Source organism: Phalacrocorax aristotelis, chromosome 2, assembly GCF_949628215.1.
Source record: "Phalacrocorax aristotelis chromosome 2, bGulAri2.1, whole genome shotgun sequence".
In the NCBI taxonomy this organism is placed as follows: Eukaryota; Metazoa; Chordata; class Aves; order Suliformes; family Phalacrocoracidae; genus Phalacrocorax; species Phalacrocorax aristotelis.
Genome location: NC_134277.1, coordinates 46114249 through 46133717, shown reverse-complemented (window position 1 = coordinate 46133717; position 19469 = coordinate 46114249). Strand labels below are relative to the sequence as shown.

The 19469-nt window shown below is 43.3% G+C and overlaps 2 protein-coding genes and 1 long non-coding RNA gene across 9 annotated transcripts in view; 1 reads left to right on the top strand and 2 right to left on the bottom strand.

Moving 5' to 3' along the window:
* The window catches only part of TRIM71 (tripartite motif containing 71), a 65099-nt gene extending 53606 nt beyond the window's left edge, over positions 1-11493 (top strand). For all 3 annotated transcript variants that reach the window (XM_075083315.1, XM_075083314.1, XM_075083313.1), the window contains exons 4-5: positions 869-1003; positions 3763-11493. In XM_075083315.1, coding sequence (XP_074939416.1) covers positions 869-1003; positions 3763-5214 — 1587 coding nt within the window. In that variant the 3' untranslated portion in view covers positions 5215-11493. The remainder of the gene's footprint in view (positions 1-868; positions 1004-3762) is intronic.
* Positions 2799-13974, bottom strand: LOC142052753 (uncharacterized). Its single transcript, XR_012658967.1, has 2 exons — positions 13628-13974; positions 2799-5256 (listed from the first exon to the last, which is right to left on the bottom strand). It is a non-coding gene; the product is annotated as an uncharacterized LOC142052753 (long non-coding RNA).
* A 2198-nt stretch (positions 13975-16172) lies between these two features.
* The window catches only part of CNOT10 (CCR4-NOT transcription complex subunit 10), a 62078-nt gene continuing 58781 nt past the window's right edge, over positions 16173-19469 (bottom strand). For all 5 annotated transcript variants that reach the window (XM_075083303.1, XM_075083302.1, XM_075083305.1 and 2 more), the window contains 2 exons: positions 18026-18101; positions 16173-16471 (listed from right to left, as the gene is read on the bottom strand). In XM_075083303.1, the coding sequence (XP_074939404.1) occupies positions 16317-16471; positions 18026-18101 (231 nt within the window). In that variant the 3' untranslated portion in view covers positions 16173-16316. The remainder of the gene's footprint in view (positions 16472-18025; positions 18102-19469) is intronic.

Sequence of the window (19469 nt, the reverse complement as noted above, 5' to 3'; positions counted from 1 at the left end):
CAGGTTCACAGCCTCATCAGCATGTAAATCTGGCTCACTATGTGACAAAAGTGTTGAAAAAGATTGTTAACTGATGCTGTTGAACCTTTTGCACTGGGAGCTGTGATCCTTCAGATTTCCCTGCTCTATCTTGTTTAGTTTTATGCCCTTTTCTATAATATTTTGTGAAACTGGGAGCAGTTTGGGAAGACTCAAGGAAACATTTTTTTCTTTGAGAGGAGATGTTCCTTCCAGATCCATTCTGCATATTTGCAGAATACTGCTACAGAACACTTTAAAATACTAGTATTACAAGCTTATTACAAAAACTTGGTCTCTATCAAGGTGTGAATAACTAAATATGTTTTAATGATAACCATCTAATATTTGGGTTTTTTCTTTTAAAGTTGATTAAATTAGTTCTGTTAGGGGTATATCTGCAGCTCAGATGCATAGATAAAACACTGTTCCTTACAGTGTCATTTCTTACTAGAAGCAGAACCATCACACAACAGTCTCAGCTGTTTCAAGGGACAAGACAAACTGGGTTCTCTATATGTAGGAAAACATGAGTATAAATTTCTGTGCAAGTCTCTAGTTTGAGTTTATACTAGTTGCTTGCTGGAATTGCACAGGGTAGTCCTGTGGTGTTGGTGCATGGTACAATGAAGGCATAAACTCCCTGTAATAGATGTATTTTTAAAAATTATGTCAGTTTTCAGGCTCTGATGTATGAAATGGGCAAAGGCCTGGTAAAAAAAGAGTTGTCACTTTATGCCTTCACCTGAAGGTGTAGTGAAACGTAAGCAGCAGTGCTCTGATGTAATTCTAATTGGTTTGGCTGAGCCCTAACTGTATTGGTGTTTGGTTTTTTTTTTTTTCTCCCCAGCTAAGTATTGAACAGGCCCAGGCTGTGGCAGAGCAGGTTGAGATGAAAGCAAAGGTGGTACAGTCTGAAGTCAAAGCAGTGACTACTAGACATAAGAAGGCCTTGGAAGAGCGGGAGTGTGAGCTGCTGTGGAAGGTATGCACCTTATATTTGTGGTTTGAACTGCTGGCAAGTGCCTTTTCAAACAGAAAACATGCATTTTAACTAGAACATGCCCAGACTCTGATATCCTCTCAAGGAACACTGAATTGAAACACTACAGTCTACTGTGAACTCATTTTTTGGTAGGTAGCAGGATGCTGGATTCTGGCCCTGGTTGGTTTTGTGCTTGAGTGTATCTTAATCTGAGAACTGAGTTGGGTTTTTGTAGGGACAAAGGTATCCTCATGCAAGCTCAGGCCCACAAGTAGGGTGGGCACTCCCCCTGCTGGCTCAGCAGCTATGCATCACATCAGAAGAGGTTGCCTCTAAACACCTTATTTAAAGAGCATTGTTAAAATCTCTTTACTATGTTGCTGTAGTTGGTACATAGTATGTGGGTTTTCTTATGTGATCCACTTCTCAAACAAAGGGAAGGAGCAAAGCTGTATATGCTGTGTCCTTGTTTGGAAAGACTAGTAGAGATTCTGCAAGCCTAACTTTCATTGTCCCCACACCTAAAAACTTACCTTACTCTCAGTCAAGGTAATGTCCCTCTGGGCTTTTTTTACTAGTAGAAGAAAAGAGCAGCAAGAGTATCTGCACAATCCCAAACTCCTGTATTCACTTCAGCCATGAGGCATGTGTGTTATTTTGAGAGGAGGAAAGGAAATAACAGCCAAGTTTCTTATTCTGGAAAGGTAACTTAGTGGTCATGGCTCTGCTTGTTTAGCGTTGAGTAGTTTGGGTTGGCCCCTTGGGCCCCACTTGTAGAATTGAACAGAAACCACTCTGATGTTGGATTAGGTCTTTCAGATCTGTGAGTCAAACTGACTTCTTCTATGACCACATGATTTCTTACTGGTGTAGGGGAGAGAAATCTGTGGTCAAGATGGGGTAAGTTGAGAATGCTCCTGTATTATGCAGTCATACCAGATAAAGCACAGCCGGAAACCAGGTGCTGTGTGGCCTTTGCCTATACTAACAGAGCCAGACAGGATGGCATGTTCATGTGGTTGGTGAGGCAGATGCTGCCAAGAAGGGGTGCCATCCTGCTCAAGTGCTTCACCCCTGCCTCTTCTCCATCAAATTTGATTGGAACAGTAACTTTCTGACTTAATATGTTGCCAGCCAAATTACCACTCTGATAAGAGTTTATTGCATGGAACTGCTCTAGCTACAGTGAGACTAATCCCTTAAGAAAAGTTGGGTTGTCTGTTGTTCTTTTGTAAGTGTCAGTGGCAAGATTAAAAATGTACTTTATATAGTTGCCGTACTTCTAATGCTGCTTTTTCTGCAGTATTGGATTGAGGGAGATGGAGGTGGTTTGCTTTCCACTGTTAGCCTTCCCCAAGAAGGTTGGCAGCCTTCTCTTTTGAGGTATTCTTGGTACAAATGAAGTAAGAGCTGCCCTTAAGCTATTTGTACCCCAAGAGGCTGCATAAATGCACTTTATTGGAAGGTCTGCACCGAGAGCAAATTCTCTTCAGGTTATAAAACATCATTTTAAGAAGGAAAGTTGTTCTTGGTAAATCATTCTAGAAAACAAACAAACAAACAAAAACCCTGAGTGTATTAAACCCTCATGTGAAGTGTGTTAGTTAATAGCTTTGGGTACCAAAGCTGAGGCCGAGGATAAAGCTGAGACCTAGGATTAGTAATCTTTAATAAATGTTTTGGAGGAAGCATCTCTGACTTTTTTCCTAACAGTCTGGTAAAACCTGCATGCCTTAACTTTAAATGAAATAGCATAATTGTACATCTGTTATCTAGTCAGTGTAAAACCAAGGAGTCTTCAGACAGTGAGTTGTCCCTCACTAGCAATGTATTTTAATATTGTTCTGCAGCCAAGCAAGTCTTCAGACATAAGGACATGTATTGTTGCAACAATAAAGCCATTACATGTTTCATTATCTTTACAAGGCAGGTGTCTTTTGCCAGATGGAGTAAAGTGACTTTTCACATGTAAAGATAAATACAGGCTTATATGAGATAGTTACAAACAAACCATTTCTGCTTGAGCTTCAGTCCCCGAGCAGGGACTGGCAGGAACCTTCTGTGTCATTTGAAGCATCGTGTTGTAAAGCACTAGCTCAGCAGGACTGCCAGTATTTGCAAGAAAATATTAAAATAATTGGACCCTAAAAATCCCTGGAGATAGATGCCTGGTATTATCCAGTCACATGAAAACAGTTCTGGCAGGCACAGGAATGACAAGAGCCCATATGCATTAGCTGATGATGACTGCTAGTCTCAGCTTTTGTGTGATGACAGCCTACCTTCTGAAATTGGTCTCAATTCTGGTTAGAGAAGCCTCAGCCTCTGCTTTTTCTTGAGAGCCTGCAGTAACCTCTGTCCTCCCTGGAGCCTAAATAAGATGTACCTTTGACAGATCATCCAAGTACCTTGCAACTAGAAAATGAAATGGCATTTGAGGAAGCAAATCCATTATTAGTAAGCAAGCGACTCTTCCTTTCAGATGGCACTCTGATGCAGCAGATCTGCAGAGTAAGAATGTATGATTTTGGCTGGAGGATGGGAGAGAATAATCCTGAATTTGGATAAATACTCCTCCCCATTTCTGCTTCCCTACATTACAGCTTTTAGAGGCTTGTTCTGGTTTTGTGTCAACATGCTGCAACAACTGCACAACTAGTTTTTATGTAGAAGAGCAACATTAGGAAATGTTCCTGTGTTACAGGTTGCCTTCCCTGATCTAAGTGTGCTTTTTCTCTCCCCTCCTGTCTCCCCCCAAGGTGGAAAAGATTCGCCAAGTCAAGGCTAAGTCACTCTACTTGCAAGTTGAAAAGTTACGTCAGAACCTAAATAAGCTGGATAACACCATTAGTGCTGTTCAGCAGGTCCTGGAGGAGGGTCGTACCATGGATATTCTTTTGGCTCGGGACCGCATGCTGGCTCAGGTGCAGGAGCTGAAGAATGTGAGAGGCCTTCTCCAGCCACAGGAAGATGACAGGATCATGTTCACTCCCCCTGACCAGGCATTGTATATGGCCATTAAATCAATGGGCTTTGTCAGCAGCGGGGCTTTTGCTCCTCTGACCAAAGCCACTGGGGAAGGCCTCAAGCGTGCACTGCAGGGCAAAGTGGCCTCTTTCACAGTGATAGGCTATGACCATGATGGTGAGCCTCGCCTTTCAGGAGGCGACATGATCTCTGCAGTGGTGATGGGCCCGGATGGAAACCTTTTCGGGGCAGACGTCAGTGATCAGCAGAATGGGACCTACCTGATCAGCTACCGTCCACAGCTAGAGGGAGAGCACCTGGTATCCGTAATGATGTGCAACCAACACATTGAGAACAGCCCCTTCAAAGTTGTGGTGAAATCTGGGCGCAGCTACATTGGCATTGGGCTGCCGGGGCTGTCCTTTGGCAGTGAGGGAGACAGTGACGGCAAACTCTGCCGCCCCTGGGGGGTTAGTGTAGACAAAGAAGGCTACATCATTGTTGCTGACCGCAGTAATAACCGCATCCAGGTGTTCAAACCATGCGGGACCTTCCATCACAAGTTTGGCACGCTGGGCTCCCGGCCGGGCCAGTTTGATCGCCCTGCTGGCGTGGCCTGTGACATCTCACGTAGGATCGTTGTGGCTGACAAGGACAATCATCGCATCCAGATCTTCACATTTGAGGGTCAGTTCATTCTGAAGTTTGGGGAGAAGGGAACAAAGAACGGGCAATTTAATTACCCATGGGATGTGGCTGTCAACACAGAGGGCAAGATCCTGGTCTCCGACACAAGGAACCATCGTGTTCAGCTGTTTGGGCCTGACGGTGTGTTTCTTAACAAGTATGGCTTTGAAGGGGCACTCTGGAAGCACTTTGATTCCCCCAGAGGTGTGACTTTCAATCACGAGGGTCACTTGGTAGTGACAGACTTCAACAACCATCGCCTTCTGGTCATCCATCCAGATTGCCAGTCAGCACGCTTTCTGGGCTCGGAGGGCACCGGGAACGGCCAGTTCCTGCGCCCGCAGGGAGTGGCAGTGGATCAAGAGGGGCGCATCATCGTGGCTGATTCCAGGAACCACCGGGTGCAGATATTTGAGTCAAATGGTAGCTTTTTATGCAAGTTTGGCACTCAGGGAAGCGGCTTTGGTCAGATGGACCGTCCTTCAGGTATAGCCGTCACCCCTGATGGCATGATTGTTGTGGTCGACTTTGGAAACAATCGAATTCTCGTCTTCTAATCTGTGTTTGAATTAGGAAGAAACTGTCTCAGGGAAATTCTTCTAAGAGAAAATGAAAAAATACAACGTTAATTCAAACCTACCTCATCTTTAATTTTTTTACAGATGAATGTACTTATCTTTTCTGCAGGGAGTGAGCCTGTAAAGTTAAATTCTATCTACCTCATTGTCCTCCCTTCCCTCCCTGGTTTCTCGCCCCCTTCTCATCCCCACACACTCACAGTTCAGAACGTTTTACCTCTCCCCCGATGGGGTTTCATGCACAAACAAGTGTTGCTGTGCACATTAGGTGTTTTGTGTGGTGAGTTCTGTAGACTAAGCCAAAAAAGGCTCTATGTAACTTTATAAATGGAGAAAATGATAGTAGGTGTTTATAGAGAATTTGTTCTTGACCATACTGCAGTTCTGTGGGTGGGAACATGGGAGGGGGGGACTTTTGTGTTTTGTTTTTTTTTTTTTTGAATTGCTGCTGCAGCAGAGAACTCTTTCCTGTTCTCCTTTTTATACCTCAGTGTGTTTGATTTACTGGCAAGCACAGTGTCTTGTTCCCAGATTACTTTGAACATTTTGCGAAAGTGAGTGGGATTCACTCGCTGGGAAGAGCAAGTTTGCATCTTTTTGGCATTTCTGTGTATTTTTTTTCTTAAACACAGTAATCCGACAGCACAAAGTGAAGCTGATGAAAATGCACAAAATTTCTTTAAGTTTAAACCAAATTGTTCATTTTAGCGGCTTAGTGCGGTCGTTGTAAAGTTTAGAGAAAAAGCAAGGCTTCCTTTAATGTATCCTGTCATTGAGTATTTCTTTTTACCCTTTCACCTGAAAGCTAAATTAGTTTTAAAGATATTGTTTCTTTTATCAGTGCACCTAATCTGGATAACAGAAGAGGTTACAAGGAGCATTGAAACAGGGAAAATCAAACCCTTTTGATTTACTTTCTTTTGAAATGACTAGCTTTTTTTTTGCCCCTCCCCATAGAGAGACTTTAAGGGAATAACGTTTGGATTTGTTAGAACAGAAGTGGTACCTTTTTCCAAAAGTAAGAAATAAGCACAGCTTTGGAGATTCAGGGTGCGTTTTGGAGAAGTCAACAGTTTGTGTTAAGAGGATTGCAATAACTCTTATCAGTGACAAAGACTTTTTTAAAATCTTCTGGCTTCCCTAGAGAGCTGGACTGAAAAATTTGGGATGGTTTACTGTAGTTTTTAGGGTGGGCTGGCCCCTGTGGGCTATGTGTATCTCTTGCTACAGATCCAAGTGAAGTTACCAGTACCAGCGTAAGGCAAACTGCATCAAGATGGAACTCTGCTGCTTTTTTCCCAGGGCAGTACCAAAGAATTCTGTGTAAAATAAATGCGTATGATACTTAAGAGCTTGGAGGCAGGGGGAAGTTAGCCCTTTTGGGGATATAAAAAACAAAAGCTTTTCTGAGAAGCAGAAACTTCTTGGGAGAATAGAGAGATCTCTAGCAAAATGTGACTTTGAGTCCCTGGAAGTATTTTATTCTTTGATTTCTTGCATTCCAGTTTAGCTGTTAATGCAGATATGGTCTCTACCGAGCTGTTGCTTCGCCCTCTGGATAAGGCCTTTGGTGGCAAATAAGAATGGTTAAAATAGGGAATAGAGGGCTTTTCTTTCTGTCTGCAGTGGAAAAACTAATGTATCAGTCCTCTTAGGTTTGGAAATGCCATGGGATTTACCTTACTGTTGGCAAGAGAAGATCTCTGAAACATAAACATGGTTGTTATCTAAAAAGTCTGAAGAGCCTTAACCATCCTTCAAGGAAAGGGTTCATCTCTCTGCCAGCCACCATGCACAAAAGTGACCCGAGATTGAAAGGCTCTCTTACAAGTTTGTGAGAAATCACAAGGTGCACTTTCCTTCTTGCTGCTTTTCCCCTCCAAGGAGTGTTAACTTTCTGGGTTTTGTAGAAATCCTGATGATGTGTGCAGACTGATAGCTGCCACTTTGAGGAGGCTTAAACTAAAGGACCGGAAGGAGACAGACTCATGAGATGGCAAAACCTCTTTTGAAAGAAAGGTGAGAAAAAAACACCTGAATTAAATAAGATAAAATAACTGTGCTGCCTTTCAGCCAAAGCCTCAAGGAAGCAAGCTCTTCAAAGCAGTGTGTTTCAGTTAGGCTTAATCTTAGGATAGCATGGTTTAAAAATAGTCTTTAAAGGATAATCTTTTTTACAGATGTCTCTCATTAAATTTGTGTGGCCACTCAAAATATGGCTATGAGAGAAAGCTAGTTTACTTTCAACTTCTCCAAGTTTTGCTTGTGTACATGCCTCCCTTCTGGGGGGTGGCCTTAGTTGTGACAGATGTCCACGTTTGTCTTGTATTATTCAGTCCAAGAATTATTTGCAACGGGCTGTGAAAACTAACAGCCTGCAAGATCTAGATACCAAAGAAAACTCGTTTAAAAAAGCTTTAATGTTTAGTTTGCAGTGCCCTTGCATTTGTCCTACCATGTCTTAAAAATGCCAGGTCTCTTAATATCTTGACCAGAGTGGCTGACAGTGTTGGAGTAAGCTAGAAATGCTCTTGTGCTTTAATGCTTGTTGGGTTCCCCCCTTCTCTAGGACTAGAAGGGAGATTTTTTTTTCCTAGGCATTAAAAAAGTGTGCATTCAGGATTGTGTTGAACTGCAGAAACCTTCTTGCCCCTCGCCAGCCTGCACCATGCAGGTGACAGACGCTGAAGCTGCCCTTCGCTATTTTGTATGGAGCCATTGCATAAACCCCCAGTCCAGCTCTGTCAGGTAGAGAAATGACTTTAACTTTTTAAGTTGCTGTCTAATTCAGTGGGATTTGCTTACAAACCAAACCTCAAGTGTTTGACCTCACATGCTGGGGAGCTTTCTTTCGTTTTAAAAACACTACTCTTTAGCTACCCAAAATAATTCCTTATCCTTGTCATAGATAGTGCTAAGCACGCTTGGTCTCATTGAGAAGTGGTAGTGTAGCTTATAAAATGGAGTGTTTTATATGCAATGAAAGTAGTGAATAATATACAATGCCAACATCAGATGCCCCATAGGGGCTTTTAAAAAGTAATACTTAAACGACATTCAAACCTTGCTCTGTTTCTCCGTGCATGTTCTCAGGCTATGCATGTTCTCAGGTTAATGCCCCAGTATCATAACATACATGGTGCAGAGAGAAAAAGCAAGGCTTTGAAGCTGGATTGCAAACTGAACAAGCATTCAGAGTAATCTTCTCAACTACTGGAAGTGGCCTGGAGAAGGGCGTGGTGAGCTTGTGCCCCTCTCTCTTAGCTCTGACATCGGGGAACAACAGATGTGGGTGACAGACCTGTCTACTAGAACTCCCAAAGGAATTTCACTATGCTGGGTTAAACCAGTGGCTCTTGGTAAACTTTTTGCTTGACAAAATGTTGTCAGCAGTCAGCATGGCTGTTCTGGGTTCAGCCTATGAAACAATCTTCTCCTTTCTCAGAACTATTTAAACGGGAACTTCAGTAGCAAACTGAAGCAGACTCAGTACTTGATAATGCAGGTCCTTCAGATAATCCACTCCTTTTTATTTAGTACCTTTTAAATATAACTTATTTAAGGAAGCCCATAAACCTCAAACTTGTGAAGAAAGCAAGGGAAGGATGACAGCACCTGAAAACTAATGCATATTGGGGCCAGACATAACCAAGTTGGGAGAAAGAAGAACAGGGCACTTGGATGTGGCATTCCCTTGGAATTGCAGGAAAATGGGCCCAGTCTGTTAGGTTACCGTTAAACCCAAATTAATTTCTGAAGACAGCAGACTTATAGGCTAATCTTGCCATAACTTTGTTCATAAGATTTCTTTGTTCAGTTCTGGTTTAAAAAAAAAATTGTGCCAAAGTGTTTTGCTTATTTTTTTTAAAGGAGTGTAAGCCAAATGGTGCCAAAAGGTAATAGGGTATTTAAAAGTATAGAGATATTTAGACAAACAGTTTGGAGCTGTATAAAAAACAAACACTGGTACTTGCGTTAGACAAATATTGTACCTTTGGTCTTTGAGTCCTTGGGAGTTTGAAACCCAGTTTGCTGTGGTACAAAATGCACAACTAGAGATGCCACTATCTTTTTCTTGAAGTTCTACCTCACTTTGCAGAAGTAAATCATCTACCTCAATTTAGCATCAGACAGGTTTCAGAAATAATTGAGAATCTGCCTGGGGGAAGGATTTGTCCTGCCTGTTGGACAAGCATTTTAAATGAAACAGAGATACCAAGTGTGTACAATGTGGTGACTGCTAGCTTTTGTTTTTTGCTGCCTGCCCATGGAAATACTAAGCTGCCCTTGCTAGAGAATCTGTAAATAAAACCAAATGTTCGGGCAAACTGGACCGAGATACCTGAAACACTTGTTGAGTTTGTCCTGTTTTCACTAAGAAGTCTGGAAATGTAAACTTTTTACAGTATTATGACATTACTAGCTGACATGACATACTTAATGTTCATCTGCAGTGTTCTTATGTCCATAAGACCTTTAGGTCTTCTCTCTACAAGAGGAACTTTTATGCACGCCTACAAATCTGTCCTGTTTGGAAAGACTAATGTTACGATTGCTGTAAACACAACATGATACCAAATGCTTGAAGGGAATAAGATCCTGACTTTTTTTTTGACTTGGTGATTGTATTAGTAGCTTTCTTGACTCAATGGGATTTTTTCCACCATGACAAAGCAACCAAGTTCCTATTCCTGGAGGGCAGTTTAGGTTCAGACTTTCTCAGGAGAGGCAGTTTAAAACCAGTATGTTGGGGTTTTATGCAACTTCAAGTGACATCCAACATGCCCCTTTTTTTATCTGTGGAGTAAAGTTGCAGAAGCACATTTTCAGGTAACTATATTGGGGGGGGAGGGGGTGGGGAAATCTCTTTTCCTCCCCTGCTCGTATTAGGAGGTGACAGAAATGGGTACAGGAGACCCCTAATAACGATAGGCTGTGTTGGGTTTGGTAAATGTTATGGTGGAAAATGTACATTGATGTCTCTAAGTGATCTTACGGGTTAACGAGCCAGACTGGCATCTTTTTTCCATCATTGTTTAACCAATAATGGTTCTAAAAATGCTTTGTGTACCTGCATGGTCTTAGACCTTCTATTAATGATTGTATCAACTTACAAACTCAGGTAGATAATTTTAAGCTCTTTTCGTAGAGCCTTACTGACTGAATGTTAAGTGTCTGTGTAGCGATGTAGCTAAGTAACTTCCTTTTGAACTACCAGACTAGTTTAAAAAAAAAAGTCCTTTTATAGGTTTGTAGAGTACTTTTCAGACAATGTAGTAGTTTTTTCCTTCAGAGGGAGACATGTCTGTTTCTGGGTTTTGTTTTTAGTTTCTTTTCTAAAATGACTAAAAAAAAAGTTTTTAACTAGTTTGTAAGGTGTGCTTAGTCACCTGAGTTGGTGGGGGTTTCTTACTGTATGTGACTCTTCTTTGTACTGTGCATTACCTGTCATGCACTGCTTGGTTCGTGCACAATTTGTTGGAGTAGTGAGGGAGTTGAACACGCAATTGCAATTTAAGTCAAGTAGAAATTGGAAGCCTGGAACAAAGTGGAGGTCATCCACATTGAAACCAATGCCACAAATATGCTTTTTTTTTCCTTTCCCTCATTTAATTGACTGTAGATGTATGGTTCCATCTCATAAAACTTCATTATCAGTGTATAAGTAGCGTTGTATTGGTGCAGGTTTGCATCGGGATCCAGAATGATTTTGTCAGTCCTGGGATGTTGGGCGTCTTGAGTAGTTTGGTTTTGTAGATTCCTCTTCTGTTGCAGTTGTTTCTCTTTTACTTTAGTGATTAATCATGCTGCTCTCCTAATAATAATAAAAATGTCTCAGCAGGACAGACAGTGCTCTGCTTTTAATGAGCTGCTCAGAGCTTTTATATCTAATTGATAATGAAACAGGCTGTGACAAGAACTTCCATGCTCCAAAAAGCGCATCACATTTCTACTTGGACAAAATTTGACATTTTTAGATGTCAGATGTTGAGTACTGCAGAGAAAAAAGCATGACAGGTTATGTGCAAACTTTTACATAGAATAAATGAGCAAAATGTTAGAACCGTTGTGTTAATGGAGGCTTCTGAATGTATCTTTGTGGTCCATAGGGAAGGCTGAAGGATGTAGCAAGGAGACGATGTATCAGCTACTGGCAGCCTTAAAACAAAGTCAGTGTCTCTCTGGACTTTAAAATGTTCCTATGCAGTTTATTTTATTTTTGTTTAATCAAATAAATGTGAGGAGGTTTTTTTTCATGGCAAATCTGTGTATGTGTGTTTCTGTTATTACCCAGCCAAAGACTTATGTCAGGATACAAAAAAACCCCTCTTGCCGGAATTCAAACCTGGCTGCTTCCAGGTGATGGCTACTGAAAACATTAACCAGAGGCACCTGCTTTGAAAGGAGGGAGGAAAAACGTTGGGGTGCTGTGGAAAGAAGTGTGTTAAAATTTTGATGCAGTGTCAAACGTGTAGTTGTCTGGTCTATTAAAAAAACAGCCTCACTGTCATGACTGGAGGAAATAACTTTAATACTGGACTCACCACCTGTATTCTGTGCAGTTTCCCCAGTATTTTTCCAGAAAGTTCATGGTTTAACCTTGTTGGGTCCTATTCTAGGTTTTCACTTCACCTTTGCAACTGTGAAAGTAATGCTTTTTTCTGAGTGGTAGTGCAGAGCAAAGCCATCGGAACATTTAATAGTGTATATCTGGCATCTTGCAGAGCAGACTGCTGACATAGGTTGGGTGAGCAGAAAAGGTGCTCTTTTTCCTTACAACTTTGGAAAAGGTCTGGAAAATAAATGGTGAGCATATAGGAGAAGCCCTTTGAGTAAGGTTTGAGACTTAAGTCTGCTGACTGAATCCTTAGTATGGGTAGAAATGGAGGTGGATTCCAGACTGCACTAGCTCTTCAAAGCTGAGATGCTTTCTGGGCCCAGCTGTGTACAACTGTAGGACTGCTCAGCACCATGCTGTGCTCTATCCATCAAAATCCTTCACCATTGCTCTTTCTTCCTGCTTGAGCAGCTGGCAACATGTCAGCAGTGCAGAGATAACTTCAGGTTGAAAGGAGGGGGAGGGAAAAGGCTGCTCAGGTGAGTTTCAAGGCTACTACTGTGGCCAGCTTTGTGTGGTACTGTGTCTGTATTCGCTTGGCTTCTCTGCTCTCTCCCTGAACAAAACCAGATCCTGGAAGCTCTCTGTGCACCATGAGAGGGCTCTGGGCACAGCTGAACAAGTGCTGCACAGTTTGTGCACCATGGCTATGGTCACTGCATCATACGCTTCCTTGCCTAAAATGCTTCAGCTCTGAGCCTGTGACAGCATGTGAGCAAGGAGGCTGTGATAGCAACAGGGGCTGTGGTGCCTGGGAGAAGGGGAGTGCAACCCCTTTCTCCTCCTGCGGCGATACGAGCCAGCACATGAGTGCAGGGGTAAGATCCTGAAGGCAAGGGCAGGGCAGGAAGAGAGGCACAGCCAGCCTTCCCTTCAACAAGCAGCCCAAACCAAAATAATGTGTTAAGCTACTAACGTCAGTAACACACAGCCCTGCCTGCGCTGCGCCTGCTCCCACTGCTTTTACCACAGGACAATATGCAGTGTTACTTGGCCTTCACTTTACTAAAAGAGCCTAAAAGCAACTGAGAGAAAAGGCAACAGTGGACTGTGCGTCTACGGCAACGCCAGAGGGGGCAGCAGGTCCTTGACTACTCCCTTGCTAGATGTGTTTTGATATTTATTTTTTTTCCCCCTCAGTTTTACCGTTAATGATGAAACCCAACAGCTGAAAGTCTTCACGACTCACCCCTCTCTCCAAGAAGCAGTGCTACAAGCGGGGAGGGGTGGGGACGACGACAACGACCAAAAAACAGAAGACAAAACCCAGAGCTGCTTTGGTCAATGCAGCTGCCTTAGGGCAGAAGAGCAGTCATTGTGAGGGGAGAGCTGGGGCTGAAAGCTCCTGCTCACATGCAAATGCAGCTGCGATAAGATGTGCGGTATCTGGGGAGCAACAACTGCATCCTTCATCCAGCCTCGAGGGGAGCGTCGGGTGCCTCCGGGTGGAGCTGGGCACTGCCGAAGCAAGGCATTAGCAGCTTTTGCATGTGAATGCCCCGCATTCCTGAGGGGGCAGGGAAGGGCAGAGAAGAATCTTCTCTATTCAGGGCCCAGGACCACACAGCGAGCATCTTGAACCTTTTTTTGTATTTAATCAGTCAATCTACTTTGACTTGGGGGATGTATCAGCTCCCCTTCCCTCTTCTTTCAGAAAGGTGATCTCTGCACACTTTTTTATTCTTAATACTCAGGAACTGCTTGCCCCACCTGAGGCCAGTGTAGGTGCCACCTTGCCAACAGACAACTTATTGGAAAAAGTCAGCTACTTACTTGGTCATGGCTCTGAAAGCCTTGAAAAGTAGAGAAGCCCGTTATCTGTCAGAAGAGGGATAGTAGCAGGTCTCAAGCTTTCTGCTGTACTGCTTCATGATGGCTAGCAGCCTGCTGAAGGGACACATGCTTGTATGCATTCCACAGCTTGCCCATTGTTTAACAAACTTGCCTATATTCTTCTGGCAGTTGTGGCTTGTTTGTTCACGATCTTGGAGCAAAGCCAGGAGGGTCCTGCTGACTTCCTCTCTTGTACACATCTGTACTACCTAATGCTCAAGTTACTGAGAGCAGAACTTGTGGGACCTGCATCCCAAATGGCCACTTGGAAGCGTGACCTTCCTGGTGGTGGCTGGAGGCAAAGTACAATGCCAGCAGCACAGGGAGATAAGGTGTTATCCCAGCTCTGCCCTGGAGATTATCTGGGCAAAAGTCTCAGAATAGCTGAAATGGCACAAAACAATCAGGGAGAAGTGATGAGAGTGGCTTCATACCATGTTGGGCTCTGATTAGCTTCTGCCTGGATTAAGTCCCAAGGCAGGATGGCTCATCTCTGCCTATGCTCACAATAAGTAACCAGAAGGTCCTTGCTTATGCTGCTATCTTACAGCCTCTTGGGTTGAGCAAAAGGAAGAAAATTTTCTGAAAGAAAGAGGTAGTCCTCTGAAGTGGAAATCGATTTTAAAAACAAAAAAAAATTCCCTTTTTCTTACAGCCAGGCACTCTTCCACTCTACCTGTACTATCACCCCTTCCTTCAGGACAAAGGAAAACCAGGGAGAAGAAAGGAAGAAAGAGCATGTCCAAAGAAGGGCAAAAAAGTTGGTGAAGGGTCTGGAGAATAAGTCTTATGAGGAGCAGCTGAGGGAACTGGGGTGGTTTAGTCTGGAGGAGGCTGAGGGGAGACCTTATCACGCTCTACAGCTACCTGAAAGGAGGCTGTAGTGAGACAGGTCAGTCTCTTCTCCCTAGTAACAAGTGATAGGATGAGAGGAAATGGCCTCAAGCTGGGCCAGGGGAAATTTAGGCTGGACATTAGGAGAAACTTCTTCACCGAAAGGGTTGTCAAGCATTGGAACAGGCTGCCCAGGGAAGTGGTTGATTCTCCATCCCTGGAGGTATTTAAAAGAAGGGTAGACGTGGTGCTTGAGGATATGGTTTAGGGGTGGACTGGGCAGTGCTAGGTTAGCGGTTGGACTCGATGATCTTAAGGGTCTTTTCCAACCTTAACAATTCTATGATTAAAAAAAAAAACAAACACAAACCTCTCCACTCCCCCAACACAAACAACTCCCACCCAGCTAAAGCCAGAGTGCTCTCCAGCACTGGTCCCTTCAGCACACCCACTGTGACCATTGTCCTGCAGCCTGACCACCCCCACCTTGCTGCACTGACAAAGGTTTAGCAGCTGTACCAGGTTCTGTCTGTGCTGACCAGTCAGCTCGTCTGCCTCGCCTGTTTTGGAAAACGGCCCTTCTGCTCTCACCCCCACTGAGGCAGGAGCAGGCACAGCCCCTCTAGTTTGTGGTAGAGAAGCACTGCAGCCTGCAAGCAGCAGAAGGGGCCACTTACCAACCAGCTCCATCACCCCCACGGTGTAGCATATGACAAGGCAACAGATGCACCCTGGTCCCAAACCCTAGCACCAGCTCCTTCTCCCACAGGCTCCAACTCTGCCATCTTAACCACACAAAAGGAGCACAGCTAGGTGGGGGTTTTTGTTTTGGGTTTTTTTGGTTTGTATATAATTAGTACAAGCCACCCTTGAAAAACAAACTAATGACAATTAAGTCACTGCTGCTTGGCCACATACTGCAGTGCAATGTTAAAAAAGGGCCTTAGCGTGTCCTTATGCCACAACTTCTTATATCCTGTCACTTGCTAAACCCATCTGGCCAGCAGCACAGCTGCTAGCTTTAAGGAGGATAGAAAGATTATGTGAAAGCCACTGCCAACCCTGGGTGCCAGGGCTTTGCACTGTTAACACTTAAGTGCAAATAGCACAGCTCCAAATTGTCTTAATAAGGTAACCACAGGAAACTCGAGGGGGAGGGAGCAAATGGCGCACAAACCTCTTCCACCGTTGGCTATGACCTGCAGGGGAAAAAACCCTCCCCGCCTTACAGCTGAGGTCATTTCCCCACATACATACACACACCCACCCCTCCCCACATACACCCTCCCATGTGCCTCTGAGAAGGGCCAGCTTCAGCTACATCAAGGACCAAAGGCTCAGCTGCTGCAGGGTAGTGGACCGCACCTACATCAACACAAAAAGGTTGGGCAAAAGGCTCTGAGGGGTGCAACACCATAGCTCATGTCAAACCACAGCATACACTGCACAACTCAACTGCTATTTCAGCAGGACTTCAGGTAAATGGCATTCTCCTTCCAGTCACTTCCCTCATACGTATTCTCTTCAAAAAGAGCTGAATTACACACTCAGTTAACCACTTCAGTTTTGGTAAGTAAAATACCATTCACACTCAAAACAGATGCCAACCTCTCCTCCTTTATGACAGAATCTTTATGAACACCACTAAGCATGCCTTTTTGTTTGCATATTTTATTAAAAATTTACATAAGTGAACACACTCCAGCAATTGGGGTATGCAGGTGTCCTAGGTTAAAAAAAATATACAAAACCCCAAGCCCTCACAGCCCGGGCAGCAGCAGGTTGAAGCACCACCTCACTTCCTTTGAACAGTGGTGAAAGCTGGCATCTGAATGGGCTGGATCGAGTGGACTGGCTGAAAAACAGGCTTCTTCCGCATGTCAGAGAGGGTTTTCACAGAAGGGAGAAGCTGGTTTCTCTTGATGATCTGCAGCGCCAGCTGCGTGTTACCTACAAGACAACTTTCAATTAAAAAAAAGTACCTTTGTGAGACTTATGAATCCCTGTTCTCAGAACAGAGCTGACAAGCCAGCCCTGGGCCCTGGCCACATACACTAGTTGTCCTCCTCTTCAGTGAAATGCTGACATGGGCATGAGAAGTAAATGTGAAATAACAGTATTTTTTGTTTCTACCTATTCTTAGCTGGAGACATTGAGCTTTTATCTCAGAGCACCTTCTAACTTCCTGAAGGGCACCTCTTCTCTCTCCCATCTGCACAGTGAGACTCGAGAAATCACACAAAATGGCCTCAAAATGTGACATTACAGACAGTAATGCAAGTGTCAAGGGTGTGTATAAAAGATGTTTTTAAAACAAGAAATCTGTTTTTCAACTGTATGTATGGCCCATCAAATAAATACCTATATAAATGGGAAAACTATTGTTAAAAATTAAACTTACGAAATTGTAGAACACCTGCCAAGTCCTGAAAAGATCATTTCTCCCTCTTCTCAAATACTTTTCTTTCACTAAAGTTTTAGATTCAGAGGAGATGCACCATTTTGCTGCCACTTACAAAATAAAAAAATGTTTTTAGCTCCTTTTGGTTCTATACTTAGAAGGGGGTGAGAGACATAAATCCCGCTTTCTTCTGCTCTGTACTTTGTTGCAGAAAGAAAGGTTTCCAAAATTCCAACTTAGAAACATCTTTATAAGAAAGCCTTTGTAGAAGTCTCAATTCTGAATACAAATGCTCGAGTCCCCTGCCTGCCTGCAACGCAAGACAACTGCAGGGGAACAAGCACACTGAACATTTCACAGCGCTCGGATATTAAGCCCCAAGGGGCACAGGTCCGCAACCATGATGGCTTCAATGATGCAGCCGTACCCATCTGCTCCCACTGCAGAATTCAAGTGCCATCTTTCCACTTTCCCATTATGTAGAGTTTTTTTTCCCATGCAAACACAGTGAACTTCCCAAAGGAAGGATTTTGGAAGACAGTTATCACTATTACAAGCTTTGTTACAGTACTTGCTACAACGCTCCTGACATGGCTTCTTTGGGAAACTTGCATTACAATTGTCTTTTAATGAAAAGCCTCTCAAGCCCTCTTTATAATATAAACCTCATCAAGGGTTTTACTGAGCCTATCCAAGGCTGCTGATGTCTGCACAAAGTATAAAGGATTTCAGCTCAGACAATGAATGTTTAGGAAGTCTGGACTGTGTATGATCAGGACTGTGATAAACAATGGAAATGAAGGTGTGGATACATGGATTCATACCAGTGTGAAATGGAGACAGGGCCTAAAGGGTGTCTTTCAAACTACTGGCAGAACTCTGTAAAGACTAGGATTGATGACTACTGCCTTCCTCCCCTCATATCCCAAATCTAGGTCGACAGAACATGTGAAAGCTTCAGAATTTAACATCTTGCCTATGAGGGCTAGCTGTAAACTTCAAGGAAAAAATCCAAAATGTTAAAAATACCAAGTTACATTCAGCATTGCAGCTTACATGTTAAAGTAGGGATTTTAATGTTGTGAAAAAATTCAGTTCCTTACCATTTTGTAATTCAAGATACACAGCCAGCAGAATAGCCTCTGGAGGGATCTCTTTGGGGTGGATCAGTGAAGCAGCCTTATTGAAAAAGAAGAAAGGGGTAGGGAGAGGAAGTGCTTAAGGGAAACATTCAGCTCAAAGAAAATACCTCTTGACAAGATTGTTACCATAATCTGAGCTAATAAAAACAAATAATTCATAAACTAAGATAAGATTTTTCAAACTAATACACTTGATCAGGTTTATGTATGCAAGGAGAGACCGAAGGATTATCTGCTATGCAAGACTGTTTCACACTAATTAGCAGCACCATCTGCTGTATACTTAAGTTAATATGAACCGGTAATTCTCAGGCCAATCTACCACATTTTCCTAGTGAGATGACAGGTGATGAAGGTAACCTCCACCGCTCCAAAGCTCAGACTTCAAAGTTAACAAGGATCATTCATTAGCTTTCCATATGCAAGTATTTTTCAGCTGTGAAGTCAATGAAGCTGTCTTCTACGTTAGCTCTGGATCCAACTCACTACTATTGATCTACAGCACACTGGGTACACGCCATTGATTTAATTTGGCTTGAAGGTCCCTGTGCTCCACCTGACAGGTGTCCTGAGCTGAGAGCCTCCAGAACAACACAGCTCTGCAGAACAACCTCCAGACAGGTCCCTGCTTTCTGTCTCACCAGCTTCTACACCCAGAGTCATACCACATATCACCAGACTCTGCTTCGCATCCCCTTCAGTTCAAATAGAAGGGCACTCTGCTGTTTTAAATCTTAGTCGGTAAGGGGTGGAAAAAGTAAGGGGCAGGGAGGAGGAACATAAAAAGAGAGCAGGCTACCAGGCCTTTGAAAGGAAAACATTATTTCCCTCTTCCTTATCCTTTTGCCTTCCCTCTTCCAAGGTGACTGAATATTGTCATCATACTGGTAGTTAAGTGCCAGACCAATGGTTCTGCATGGCAATGCCCAGCCATGAATAGAAAGAAAAATGATGAGTAAGGAAGAATTTCTGTCTCAACCCCTGAAACTTAGTATTTTCAACTACATGTCAAATGTCAACATTTGATAATCCTAGTACAAGGATGATTCCCATGATCTCAGTAAGACCAAATCCTTCAAGTCCACCTTTTCTGGAAGTGCCCAGCCCAGAGGGCAGGAAAAATTCACATTTGTACAATTAAATTGCAAACTCATCCATTTCTTAAGAAAGACAGGACACATCTGCACAAATTACACAAGATAACAGGACTGATTCTGTATTAAAAACGAGAGCAAGAAGATGATTTGCCACAGGGATACCTGGTTGTGGTTCCTGGTACCACAGGAGATGGTGGAGATGCTCCCTCAGAAGAAAACACTTAGGTAACAAGCTAAATAAAACTTGGCTGATCTGGCCATCCACGAAACAGCAAAGAAGCCATTCTACACAGTATTTCACATCTGAC